This window comes from Schistocerca cancellata, chromosome 3 (assembly GCF_023864275.1).
Source record: "Schistocerca cancellata isolate TAMUIC-IGC-003103 chromosome 3, iqSchCanc2.1, whole genome shotgun sequence".
Lineage (NCBI taxonomy): Eukaryota > Metazoa > Arthropoda > Insecta > Orthoptera > Acrididae > Schistocerca > Schistocerca cancellata.
Window position 1 is genome coordinate 692,516,938 of NC_064628.1, and position 15,164 is coordinate 692,532,101.

The window sequence follows — 15,164 nt, forward strand, 5'->3', positions numbered from 1 at the left end:
AAAACAGTTACTACACTCACCCCAGGGTGTCCTTGATGTTGTACATTGCGGCTGTCACCATTGTCCCAAGTCCAGTTGGCCACTTCTGCCTGTAGTTGACAGCATTCGGCCAATTATGAAGCCAGTTGCAGTGGGTCCACTGGTCACTTTAGAAATAGTTATATCAGAGTGTCAATATGGCGGGTGAGATTAGGTACCCCGCTGCAGGTAACAGTGTCATTGAGAGTGTATTAGCAGGGCGGCAGCTTCGTGGAGCCAGGTGGATATTCAACAGTAAGTCACAGAAACAGCAGGTATGTACATTCATTTATTCTGTGCAAGAATTACAGCAATCGTAGTGTAGATGGTCAAATATCCTGACATTTGCCTTCAGACGTTGTTTGGTTTTGGTCAAGGAAGTGTGTTCAGCTCAGCAAGGTGCCTCGTGCAACGACAAGCGTGCAACGGCACCCTGTCAAGCAGGCAGTGAAACTACGTTGTCAGCACATCATCGATGAAGTGCTGCATTGAGCCTCGGGCAGGTGGTCTGTACTCTGCTGTGACAAACTCTGCAGAAGCTGGTCATGTTGGTTGTTATAGATGTGTAGCTCAGAGCAGAAAACTTGAGCACGCAGTACTGAATCAGGACCCCATTGCAGTATGTGGTAACAGTGATCCACAGGGGCAAGTCTGCAGTGGTAGTGTCTGCTGCACTGGTCAGGCACTGACTCAACATCTAGTGACTCCCAGGCATGAACTGTGGATCTCTAGGTACATACCCTGAAGTTAATAGAAGTTGGCCAGAAGGTGTTCCTGTAATTAAGTACTATACAGAGATGTACATATATCCTCCACCTCAATGTATTAGAGTGCATGGATTATTTTTGCTCTCCTTTCGTATGAAACAATGGATGTACTGTAGAGTTCTACTTACTTCCCACTCCTCCTGTCTCGATACATGCCACAACACAAGGTTTACATCTTTGAGTTAACCTTCAATAATAATCTTATTTTTGAAATAAACAATGTACTGTTTATTGAATACGTATCTTAAATATCACTAATTGTCTGTGCAAGTTTGTCATATGTTGCAGCAGCCTAATTCTGCTGGACATCGTAAGTTCAGTGATGTAACGATTAGACGCCATCAGCGCATATCATATGCATATTTGCATCCTTTGTTGTAGAACCTACAGTCTAAATCATTTTTATGTGAAGTCTAATTATTCTAGTTGTGCACTGCCAGCTATTTTATCACAGTTTGCTACATTTTGATACGGCCAATTATCACCCAAGTTATCTCTCTTCTGCAGAAATGTCTGCACCTTGTTTCATCAGTGGGAAGAAGAATAAGATTAACACGTGCAGCCAGCTACAGTGGGAGCTCATTCAAGTCATACCTTAATTGAGAACTGAATAGAATCATTTTCACTCCAGCTGCAGCCCTTGTGATCCCCCCCCCTCCCCAGAACAATAGTATTCTGAGGCACTATGCAGTCTTGCATTCCATTTTGTTTGGACAACACATAAAATTCTTCATGGGGAAATATCACAGTCACCAGCTGGAAGGAACCAGTTTGACTACCAGTGACATCAGGCATAGGTGCAGCCAGTAGATTCGCAGCTAGCGAATGCGGTGGTGTCTGGTAGCAGCAGTGGCGGAGGGAACTTTGCATACCACTGTCACTTAACCCCCTTTCCTGTGTGTCACAAATGGTTCATTGGAACAACAAATGCCACTGTGAAGGCCTGAACCTTTATGATTTTATGTCCATACTCCCCCCCCCCCCCCAAAGATATCTGTAGGAGGAAGAAAAGTATTGTTCTCTCTTCTAAGATCACATGCTCTCATAAGTTGAACAGTAAATCACACCATGGGGCAGAACACACCCCTCTTGCACTGTCTGCCAATGGATTTCATCATCTCCATGACACTTTCGTGCTTATTAAATGAACCTGTAATGAAACTAGCTGCCCTTCTTTGGATCTCGTCTGTTTCCTCTATCAATTGTATCTGATACAGATCACATACTAATAGCAATATTAAAGTTTTGGTCCAACAAGGCCTTCGTAAGCTACCTTCTTTATTGGCAGAGTACATTTCCTGAAGATTCTTCCAATGAATCTGTCTAGAATTTGCATTTCCTGCAGTTAGTTTTATGTGGTTGCTTCTGTTTAATTTTTTCCAGGATCACACTTCTAAATATTTTGTGAAAGTAACTGTTTACAGTGATTGTTTTGCAATCATGTAATTATAAAGTGATCGATCTTTCTGCTTATATATGCACAGTACATTACATTTGTTTATGCGCCCCTGTACCAAGCATTGGTCCTGTGCTGGTCTTTCTGCTATTTGCTACACTTTCTAGTGTTGAGACTTCTCTGTATACAAGAGCATTGTCCTCAAAAAGCCTTATTGAACTAACATTGCCTATTACGTCATTTACACTGAAGTATCAAATAAACTGGTATAGGCATGTATATCCAGACACACGGATATGCAAACAAGCAGAATAAGGCACTGCGGTCGGCAATGTTCATATAAGACATCAAGTGTCTGGTGCAGTTGTGAGATCAGTTACTGCTGCTACAGTGCAGGTTATCAAGATTTAAGTGAGTTTACACGTGGTGTTACAGCCAGTACACGAGTGATGGCACACAGTGTCTGCGAGGTAGCAATGAAGTGGAGATTTTCCCACATGACCATTTCACAGGTGTACTGTGAATACCAGGAATCCAGTAAAACATCAATTCTTCGACATCGCTGCAGTCGGAAAAAGGTGCTGGAAGAATGGGACCAATGAAGACTGAAGAAAATCGTTCATCATGACAGATTTGCAACTCTTCCACAAATTGCTGCAAATTTCAGTGCTGGGCCATCAACAAGTGTCAGCATGCGAACCATTCAATGAAACATCATCGATATGGGCTTTCGGAGCTGAAGGCCCCCCCTCCTGTGCCCTTGATGGCTGCACGACACAAAGCTTTATGTCTCACCTGGGCCTGTCAACACCAACATTGTACTGTTGATGACTGAAAACATGTTGTGTGGTCAGACGAGTCTCGTTAACATATAGAGTGGGTGTGGAGTGGGTATGGAGACAATCTCATGAATCCATGGACCCTGCATGTCGGTGAGGGACTGTTCAAGATTGAAGATACAACTCTGACATGTGACACATATGTAAGCATCTTTTCTGACCACCTGCATCCATTCATGTCCATTGTGCCTTCCAACGGACTTGGGCAATTCCAGCAGGATAATGCAACACCCCACACGTCCAGAATTGCTACAGAGTGGCTCCAGGAACACTCTTCTGAGTTTAAACACTTCTGCTGGCCACCAAAATCCCCAAACATGAACATTATTTAGCATATCTGGGATGCCTTGCAACGTGCTGTTCAGATCAGAAGACATCTCCATCCCCTCAAACTTTGACGGATTTATCGACAGCCTTGCAGGGTTCATGGTGTCAATTCTCTCCAGAACTACTTCAGACAGAACTGGGGACCTAGAAACAACAGAGTGTCTTAGACTCGCCGTTTCCTTCAGTGGTTCACAACTCCACAACACACAACAGCAGTCCACCCACATCACCATCGCCCCACACCGAACACAGGGTTCATCTACATCTACATCTACATCCATACTCCGCAAGCCACCTGACGGTGTGTGGCAGAGGGTACCTTGAGTACCTCTATCAGTTCTCCCTTCTATTCCAGTCTCGTATTGTTCGTGGAAAGGAGGATTGTCGGTATGCCTCTGTGTGGGCTCTAATCTCTTTGATTTTATCCTCATGGTCTCTTCGCGAGATATACGTAGGAGGGATTGGTTATTGGTTATTGTGTGGTTTGGCCTCCAGTGGAAAAAAATGTATTCATTTTTCAACATAATGTCATTTCAGCTCTATACACTTTCCCCAGAGATGTTAAATAGGTTAGATACCCATTTTATAATGAGAACTACCTAATTCCTCAAAATAGCCATTAACTGCTGACATCACATCTTTGTTGGAAAATCTTCGACCATACTAAACAATGTGGCATATTTTTTCCTTTTTTGCAAGTTTGGGAACAGAAAATGATCCGAGGGGGCTAAATGTGGCGAATAGGGTGCATGAGGTTGCAATTCAGACTTCAATTCATTAATTTTGGCCACTGCAATACCGTACTTGCGAGCTGGTGCATTGTCCTGAAGAAACAACGCTTTTTTCTTTGCCATATGCGGCTTTTTTTGTTTGATTTCTTGGCCCAAATGTTGCCGTAACTTTGCATGATACTCGCCATTGATAGTTTTTCCTTTTTCCAGGTAGTCAATGAAAATTATCCCATGTGCATTAAAAAAAATGACGCCATGACCTTGCCCACAGGTGACGCGGTCTTCGCCTTCTTTGGAGTCAGTTCTCCAATTTGTGTCCATTGTTTTGATTGTTCTTTTGTCTCGGGAGTGAAATGGTGGACCCAGGTTTCATCCATGGTTATGAAACAGCACAAAAAATCAGCTTTGTTGCTGCAAAACTTCACTAAACACTCAATTGAAACATCTTCATGACACTGTTGTTGCTCGAGTGTGAGGAAACGCGGCACAAACCTTGCACACAGTTTTCTCATGTTCATATGTTCAGATAATATTCAATGTATTGCACTTCTTGAAATGCCTACTTTGTCTGCTAGCTCGCGCTCTTTCAGTCGACTCTCATCCAGTACTGCTTTGTAGGTTTTCTTCACCATTTTGGGAGTAATGACCTCATTTGGTCGACCACTGTGATGCTCATCTTGGCATCTTATACGGCCTCATTTAAACTCAACTACACAATATTTTTCTGTTGCCAATGAAGGAGCAGACTGTCCCAAAGTAGAATGTAGCTCAGCTTTAATATTGGTTGACACTGAGGCCTTTCACAAGTTCACTCACAACGTTCACTATCAATGGCTGCCAAACAAATACTAAACAATGTGGCATCTTCAAACATGAAACATATGCTTCGTAGATCGTATACTTTCTAATCGAGAGATATTTTTCAAGAACTACCATCTCTGTCAGGCCGGGTACTTATGGGACCACCCTCGTACTTTGACTTAATTCTCAAGAGGTTTAAGGAAAGTAATTACACTCCCATCTGGACTACCATATACACAAACATTATTTTTAGGTCAGTCACTTCTGTAGGAGTAGTTTCAAAATCGAGCTCTTTCCCTTATTTGTCAGTGAACTTTAAGGAATGGTGTTTGAAGCCTTTTCTTACGTATATTCATATTCCTCCACGAGTAGAGATTACCGTGCAGAAAACTGATGCTATTCACTAACATACATAACTGATATGTCTCTTATTTCCATGATAACAGAATTTCCACCTTGCTAATTTTATTTGATAATGACTGCACATTTCAGTGAAACAGAATGAATTTTGCTGTTTGCTTATTTACTTGGTTTCTTACCCTTATTTGTGATCGTGCTACCCATTTTTTGACTTGTTGCTCATGATTAAAAGTAAGCCAAAAATGAGGAGCAGTGACAAGTAAGAGTAAGGAACCAATTGGAGGTAACAGGTAGTAAACTGGGATGCAAAACTTAAGAATCAAAGGATCGCATGGCATGTCACTGCCAGTCTAAAGTAACTGAAAGAAATGCACGGTGAGACAAACAGAAATTACACTTATGTTCAAAGACAATAATTACACTTAAAGTTGAGCATAATTCTTAATAGTGTGTGATCACCATGAATGGCAATGCATGCTCTGCAATCTGCTCCCACATTTTCATGTGGTACAGCTTTCCATACCTCCAACAGAGTGCCTGACAGCTGCTGCATGTCTGTTGATGCACATGAATGTACAGCAATAAGTCTCCCCAATACATGCTACATGAACTCAGTGGGATTTACGTCAGGATTGGGCATGCCATTCCATTCACAGAATATCTTCTCGCTTCAAGAGCTCTTCCACATGCACTGTTTGACATAGTCATGTGTTGTCATCCACAAAAAAATGAAGTCTGAGCCGAATGCTCCCCTGAAAACGTTGACTGGTAGATGTACTGTGTGTTCATAGACTTGCAGACCAGTGCACACACACAACATTATGCCGTCCCACATCCCAACACTTGGATGACAAAAATGAACATGTTCAACAATGCTGGACGCATCGTCATATGGCAAGATGTGGGAACACGTAATGCGCTCGGTAACATAGTTTGAACATCATCATTTTGGTGGTCTAGGTGTTATATTGTGGGGAGTCATAATGTTGCATGGGCATACTGATCTCCAAATCTTTGAACATGGTCAACTCGCTGACCAACATTGTTGTGACACTGTACTCATTCCCCATGATAATCTTTTCAGGGATGCATTCCTCTGTACGGACAAGAGTGGGCGACCACGTAGAACAGCGTGCATTGAAGAGTTATTGGCATGGGAGGATATTCAACATATGGACTGGCCTGCCCATTCCTCCATCTTAATTTCCATAAACCATGTGTGGGATGTGTCAGGGAAATGTATTTCAGTGCATCAACAACCATCCAACAGTTGTCAGCCACACTGCTGAACAAATCGAATGCCCTACCACAAGAACTCATCACCACAGGGGCAGGATGGGATCACATTGTACAGTATGCATTGCTGCTCATGGTGATCACATATGGTATTAAGAACCATGTCCTGTTTGTGTTGTCCAGGGGACTTTCGTAAATTGTGGATACATCAGTGTAATTTCAATTTGTCTCATTGCTTATGTTTTTTGGTTATTTTCCATCTATACTGTAGTAATTCTTTACACGCCTGAGCCAAGTTTCGTTAAGTTACGTTGCGTGCCAGTGGCACAGCAACAAAAGTTACTTTTGTCCTTAACTTTTGCACACCACAGTACTTTATCTTTTATATCTGTCCAATATGTTATGTTGGTGGTTCCCACACATTTGAGATTTTTGTTTCTTTGTGTTTCAGCTACAACCAGTCTTACCCAGAGCATTGTGAATAAATGGGAAGCTATAGTGAATGAAAAAATAAGACTAGCATTACCTGTCACAGTCAAAGTATACAGTAAGGGTGATCCGTGGTTGGATGAGGTATGTAAGGTTTGAAACAATGACATAAAAAATTAAGAATCATACAAATTTTAAGTTTTTTCAGTGCCTGTTTTTCCAGAGTAGAGCAGGAATGTAAAATCAATAAACTAGAGGTATGTTTCTTTTGCATTAATGCTAGACGGGAATAAAGTATAGCCGGCCGGGGTAGCCGAGCGGTTCTAGGCGCTACAGTCTGGAACCGTGCGACCGCTGTGGTCGCAGGTTCGAATCCTGCCTCAGGCATGGATGTGTGTGATGTCCTTAGGTTAGGTAGGTTTAAGTAGTTCTAAGTTCTAGGGGACTGATGACCTCAGATGTTAAGTCCCATAATGCTCAGAGCCATTTGAACCAATAAAGTATTATTGTTCTTTTGTATGGACTGGAAAACTAGCACAAATGGGACAACCTTCTGGCATTGCTCTTATCCTCTGCACTTGATCCAGCTATTTTTCTTGTATACCACAATGACTTGCCATTAAATGTGACACACCAGTGCAAATAACATAACTATACACTGGAAATAACAAAAATATTTGGCAGCAGGTACTTGTTATCTTGATGTATTTGTGTTTTCCATTCACATTTTGAGTCTTACCAGAATGATGCAACCTGCATACCTTTGTGTACACAGACATTAGTGCAGCCTTATTGGCACAGGCATTAGAGTAGTATGAAAGAGACTAAGAGATATCAATACTGTCATGTAACTACACTAAAGTTCAGATCCAAAAGCAGGGTTATCAGTGAAGTACAACACTTAGAATTGAAAGCATACAATCACCAGCATACAGCTAAAACAGAACTGACCTCCTGGACAGAGGGTGCAGCTGCTTATACAAACATACAATTTTCCAGAATGTAAGTATATATACAAGCATTGAATATTCCAGAAGATTTTTCAAGAAACTTCCATAACTCAACAACAAATAATTGCTAGTGGGTGTGTTTGAACCAGACACGTGTGCGAGGAAACAACGCTAACCACTACACATGCTTCTGAAGTTCTTATTGGAGCCAACTACATCACTCTGCATCTCAATCTTGGCAATGGTCCTCTGTAAGATGGTGCTGGTGGAACATTATGTTCTGGTCATGTTCTTACATTCTCTTCACTATGATGCGAATCATAGGCAGCTACTCCCATTGAGGCTTCGCGATTATTGAGTCAGTCATCTGTTTTTGTGAATGTCCCATCATTGTTCTATATTTCTGCACTATAGTTGGGCTTCTTACATAGGACACTGACAGTATATTCATGCTTTTGTGTTCTTGATGAAGGGTTATAATCCTCAATCTCATATGTGACACCTGATGGAGACAAAGGAGACAATACAGTGTGAAGTAACACTTGGTAACTTTCTGCACAGGTGTAAAAGTCTACACCAGGTCTCTTGGACTGTATCTCCTTGTCCTGGGCATTAAAGGTCCGTATATGAGCTGTTTGTCTTGTTTCTTTGGTCCTGGTGATGAGGTTTTTCCTGTCATCATTCTGAGTATCATCAGATTTAAATGGGAACAGTGTATTCATTGTTGTTTTGGCCTCATGACCATGGAGTAGAAAGAATGCTGTGAAGCCTGTTGTGTTCTAATTCACTGTGTTGTATGCGAATGTCATGATGGGCAGTATTGTATCCAAATCTCATGTCAGTATAAACATACATAGAGAGCATATCTGCCAATGTCTTAAAGTTTTCTGTGAGGCCATTCTTTTGTGGATGGTAAATAGTTTCCATTCTGGGATGCTGTCGCAATATGAAATTGTCTCAGATACTAGTTTCGGCTGGAAAGCTTTTCCATGATCAGAGATCTTCACATAGGGTGCTGTGTGCTTCAAAATTTTGTGTCCTGTGAGGAAAAAAAGGAAATTTGCAATTTCTGGAGTTTCAGCATTTACCACAGCTTTATTGACTGTGTAGCTGGTGAAGTACGCAGTGCACACTTATGTCCATAGAGTCCTATTTCTCAATGTTCTGAACCTCCCTAAGATGTAGATTGCAGCTGAGTGGAATGGTGCTGCTGGAGGCAGGATTAGTACCAAATGATTCGGAGTTAATAGACACAGGCATTCCTTACATTGGCTCACATGATGTATAATGGATGAGAAGAGATATGGCCAGTGCTGCCCGCATCTGATTCTGTCTGCAGTCTTCATGAATCCCGGGAGACCAGATGTTGGATCATCTTGGGAATACTTTGTGAAAGCTGGCCGCAGATGAGCTGGAATGATGAACAACCATTTCTGCCCCTTCGTATCATGATTCCTCGTAAATAATATTCCATTTATTAATTGGCTTCCTCCTGTGGTTGGTTCCTTTCTTCAGGTTTTCATGGTTTTCAGCGTTACTGGATTTTACCTCTGTTCAGCAGCCATTGTCATTTAATCCAGCGATGACTGAGATTTCATCCACACTGCTTTGGTTCAACCAATGGAGTCTCGTATTTGGACCCACTTTCATATGTCATTGTGACTATGTACAGGGAGCAGCAAAATAATATGAACACCTGTACTTACTTGGGAGTGGTGTATTAATAAGGGGTTGGACCCACATTTGCCCATAATACAGCTGCGATTCTTGTTGGAGTACAGGCATATAATGATTGTATAGTCTCCACTGGAATGTTGTGCCACTCTTCAGAATCTCTTCTAACCCCTGTAGTGACGAGGGAGGTGGAAGTCTGCTCCAGAATCTGCACTTCAGTACTGCCCATAAGGGTTTGATAATGTTAAAAGTCCAGGGACTGTGCTGGCCAGGGAAAATGCTGCAGTTCAGTTGCATGTTCCTCATACCACGATTGTACTGTCCTGACTGTGTGAATGGGTGCATTATAGTCTTGAAGTATGGCATCATTGTTGGGAACAACATTTGAATCATGGGTGCACCTAAAATGTTCACATAATCGTTGGCTGTAACACGGCCTTTGAGAGAGATGATGAGTCCTTAAAAATGACTGCTCACACCATCACACTTCCATATCCATGTGTATCATTGGAATCAAGCAATCTGACTGTAGGCTTCTTTTGGCATTCTCCAGATATAATTCTAACCCGATGTTGGAAATAATGAAAATGTTGACTCGTCCAGGATTTGTGTTCCTGACCGTTTTACGCTTCTTTACGTTGGTTGTCATCACTAATGGTTTTGGTATAGCAGCCTGTCCATGAATATTCGCTTTATGGAGGTGTTGGCGGACAATGTCAATAGATACGGTGTCTCAAAAATGGCTATTGAGCTCTGCAGTCACTTTAGCCAGTGTAGTTTAGTGTTGTTTTGACACAATTTGTGTTAGCGTATGACACTCTGTCATTTAGTTTTGATTTGCACCAACTATTATGTTCACACGATGATGTCTTTCCATGTTTTGTGTAGGCTGTCATGACTGTTGAAACAGTTGCTCCTGTAACATTCAGTAAGTTAGCTGTCTTGGTTACTGATGGTCCAGCTAATTGGGCCCCACAATCTGCTCTCTTCGGAGCTCTGTTTGGTTTTCATTGTACGTCGACCTCGGCCTCTGAATGCAAATACGAAGTGTGCACTACTCGTAAACAACCTGAACTGATGCCTAGTCCGTACTGAACACGCACAGTCCAGTGCGACATGTGCCTTACCTGCATTGTTATTTGTCACACAACCATCCCATTACTACCACTGTTCACATTATTTTGCCTCTCCCTTGTACTCTTCAAGCCTTAGTGCGCATCTCGCCAGTCGGCCCGAGTCCTTCAGGCTAGTCAGCCAGCATAGAGAAGGGTGGTTTGTTAAAGCGGTGAATTGCTTGCCAAATAAATATGATTGGAATTTGTGGATGGCCCAAACAACTGCAAGGGATTCTCTCTGTTATAGACTAGTTCATCTCGTTCTCGAAGAGTAACTTCAGAAGCATAAGCTAATAATCTTTTCAGCCCCTTCCTAAATCTGTACTAGATCGGTGCCTATCCCAGAAATGCTAGCCCTTGTGTGATGTTCTATTTCGCAATTTTCAGCAAGGTGGTGTAAGAAATTCCTGAGTGGCAAGAAAAGATATTTCTTGGGCCTCATTCCAGGAAAATTTGGCATCTTCCTTCAGTAGTTCTTGCAAGGGACATGACTTGGTACAGAACCCAATTGTGAATCACCAGTAGTACGAGCACCTTCTGAGAAAACTTCTCATGTCATAAGAGTTGTAAATTCTGTGACTGTTATTTTTCTGTGGATCAGGACGGACTTAAGTGGCATTCACTATGTGCCCCAAAGATTTTTTTCATCTTGGGTGACGAAGAGGCACTTATTTGGATTCAGGCAGAAACCTGCAGTCTGAACACATTTAAACAGGGTTTTCAGGTGGCTTAGATGTATCTCAAATGTCAAAGCCTTTGTCGTCCAGATAGCAAAGATCTTGTCCACTTAAGTTGTTGAAGCAAGCTGCCCTTCATACATTCGAAAGTGGGTGGAGTATTACACAGTTCAAATGGCATAACTTTAAACTTTAGAGGACATCAGGAGTTATTAATTCAGTCTTTTTCTGGTCAACTTCACCAGCAGCTCCTGATGCATGTCCATAGATGAAAAATACTTTTGCTCATTTCAAGTAGTTTATGTTGTCTTCAGTGCACTGCAATGAATAGACATATTTCTCTGGAATACTGTTCAGTCTTTATTAGCCAACACAGAAATGCCATGAGTCATCCTTCTTTGTTCACCAGACCCCAGGAGAGAACCAAGGACTCTCTGAAGTTTCAGTGGTGTCATCTTGCAGCATCTTCTCCACTTCCTCATGAATTATGTCTTCAGTTGCTGAGACTATATAAGCACTGGCAAATTGGTGCATGGTGTTCAGTGTTCATTTAGTGTGTTACTATGGGCACTCAATCTGTCTTCTGACCATTTTTGATTTGAAAGCATCCAAACATTTATACACAATGACTTACCTCTCATTGATACTGTTCCTCAGTCAGGCCAGATCCTATTAGCAGTTTTGTAGTAGCTCCTCCCCTCTCCCCACCCTCTGAATTGTCTGTATTGGTAGCAGAGCAGATTCTCTATCAGTGACACTAAGCTGCCCTTCTTGGACTGGTGCGGCTGCCCCTGCGAATGCGCCTTAAGGGATGAGTTGTGGTCATTCACGACAATTAGTAATCCAAAGTTCTCTTTGACCTCCTAAAATGCTTGTGATCATCAGTGGCATGTAGAATACTTCTGTAGGCCTGAGCAGCTTTCTGCAATCAATGAAAGCTTCACCCTGTGATTGAGCATCTGTATTAATGACAGGAACTTGTCTTGTTGACGATGCCGAGACATCGTCTTCAACACCAAACACGCGCCCCGACCAATGTTGGTTCTTTGTGCTTGTTGGAATAGCTCCAATAATCTGGAGCTCTGATCTTCCACAGACTTCGTAGGATCACAGGAGAGTTATTCTTGAAAGAAATGTTTCTATCAGCTGGATGTATTTACCATTTGTGACTTTCAGCACAACTGCCCCCCCCCCCTTTTTTTTTTTTTTTCAAGGAACATAGTCTTTAGCTGATGTAACAGAAAAAGAAGTCCTGAAGTCGACTAGTACCCAGACAGGTTGATCATTGATAATGTTGATGAGACTTCCTAGCATTCTGGCAACTATCGTCCATGGAGGATTTGTAGCTGTGGCTGCCTCACCTCTGTAGATGGCCACCTATCTAAATTTTCATTGACACACAGTCAACATGGATTTAGAAAACATTGTTCTTGTGAAACACAACTTGCTCTTTATTCACATGAAGTGTTGAATGCTATTGACAAGGGATTTCAGATCGTTTCTGGATTTCCGGAAGGCTTTTGACACAGTACCACACAAGCGGCTTGTAGTGAAATTGCGTGCTTAAGGCAATCCTCTCAGTTATGTGACGATTTGTGATTTCCTGTTATAGGTGTCACAGTTTGTTGTAACAGACAGAAAGTTATCAAGTAAAACAGAAGTGATTTCTAGCGTTCCCTAAGGTAGTGTTACAGGCCCTTTGCTGTTCCTTGTCTGTATAAACGATTTGGGAGGCAATCTGAGCAGTCGTCTTAGGTTTTTTGCAGATGATGCTGTCGTTTATCGACTAATAAAGTCATCAGAAGGTCAAAACAAATTGCAAAATGATTTAGAAACGTTATCTAAATGGTGCGAAAATTGGCAGTTGACCCTAAATAACAAAAAGTGTGAGGTCATCCACATGAGTGCTAGAACAACATAAATTGAAAAGAACACACAGAAAATGTTGTGAGGAAGGCTAACCAAAGATTGCATTTTATTGGCAGGACACTTAGAAAATGTAAGAGATCTACTACGCTTGTCCGTCCTCTTTTAGAATACTGCTGTGTGGTGAGGGATTCTTACCAGATAGGACTGATGGAGTGTGTTGAAAAAGTTCAAAGAAGGGCAGCACGTTTTGTATTATCACTAAATATGGGAGAGCGTGTCAGTGAAATGATACAGGATTTAGGCTGGACATCATTAAAAGAAAGGCGTTTTTTGTTGCAGTGGAATTTTATCACGAAATTCCAGTTACCAACTTTTTCCTCCAAATGCAAAAATATTTTGTTGACACCAACCTACATAGGGAGAAACGATCAGAACGATAAAATAAGGGAAATCTGACTGCGTATGAAAAGATATAGGTGTTCGTTCTGTCCGCGCGCTATACGAAATTGGAATAATAGAGAATTGTGAAGGTGGTTTGATGAACCCTCTGCCAGGCACTTAAATGTGATTTGCACAGTATCCATGTAGATGCAGATGTAAAAGTTGGTGACTGGGTGGACGGTTGGTATCTCTGCACGTTGACAGGGAAGGACTATGGCAAGGGGAAGTGATATCGTCCAGGGTACAGTGATCAGATTTGTCCCACAGGTTGACTTTTATCATCTACAGCTGACTGACATGAATAAAACTGTTGTTATCATTGCCATGTGGCAGCATTGTAGTTGTCAGAACTCTCCCTCCCTCCCTCCCTCCCTCCCTCCCTCCCTCCCTCCCCTCTAGCATACAACGTGTCCAGGACATCCCCAGTGGAAACACATTGGCCAGTTGTCCTCTGGCCTTCAGATGTGTGTTCTTCTACAGGGCATCTACTTGGTGTAGGAATTTGTTGTACTTGCATTGGTTGTGTGCTGAGTTATACTTTGATGCCTGCAATGTAAGTAAGAGTTGGCAGAGTCTATTCTTCCCAGTGATTTCGGCTGGTGGTGGAGATTGCTACTAGAAATAGGTGCGCCACAGGGACCACATTCGGCAGTCAGTTGTACCTCTTTTGTCTGACTCTTTTGTGGCATTTTCTCAATTTTCTGGCAGCAATTGATGAATTCCTGTCATGACATCATTTACCAGAAGAGCTTGGTACATGTTGTTGACTCCTTTTATCAAATGGGAGATTTTGTCAACTTTTAAGATGTTGAGATTCACAATACGCCATAGGACCAAAATTTTCTGTCATTTCTCCATGACATTGGGTCCAAGTTGTTGTTCTGCTAAATAGGCTTGCTGTTGATTGTCACCAAACTGGAATTTATCCCAGCTCTTATGCTTCTCTTTTTGTTCTTGGACCAAGCTACCATGAACACCATTGTGAACGAATTATTGGAGCTACAATAGATAGGAAGCCAACACCCATATCATAGTAGTACAAGCTTATATTTCAACTAGCTCCTCAGATGACAAGAGAGATTAAATTACTCCCTTTATCAGAAAAGTTCCAGGGCAGTTTTTTAGAAAATTGCACTTACCCAGTAATAATCCTAGCTTCTATCAAAGTAGCCCCCTTGGCTAACTGCACACATTGCCAACGTTTCTCAAGGTCTTGGCAGAAAACAGGGAAATTTTCAACTGTGATGTAAGCTCACATGTCACAGTCCGTTGGATGTGTGCAGTTTCTTTATGAAGCTTTTCTTTCAGTCGCCTTTTCACTCGCAAAAAGAAGAAAAACACCAAAGGGTGAGAGGTCGGGTAAATGTGGTGGATGTGGGATGGCAGTAACACAATGTCTGGCCAGACACTCGTAACAGTTAAATCAGTATGGGGTCGTGCATTGTCATGCAGTAAAAACCAGTCCTGAAAATGCCACAAATCAGGGCAGTGACATCGAATTGCTTGTTGCAAACATTTCAAGATTTAAATGTAA

At 41.9% G+C, this 15,164-nt stretch overlaps 1 protein-coding gene across 2 annotated transcripts in view; it reads left to right on the forward strand.

The window, feature by feature from the left end:
* The window catches only part of LOC126175680 (alanyl-tRNA editing protein Aarsd1-A), a 93,810-nt gene that overhangs the window by 12,323 nt on the left and 66,323 nt on the right, over positions 1 to 15,164 (forward strand). For both annotated transcript variants that reach the window (XM_049922608.1, XM_049922607.1), the window contains exon 5: positions 6,927 to 7,048. In XM_049922608.1, the coding sequence (XP_049778565.1) occupies positions 6,927 to 7,048 (122 nt within the window). The remainder of the gene's footprint in view (positions 1 to 6,926; positions 7,049 to 15,164) is intronic.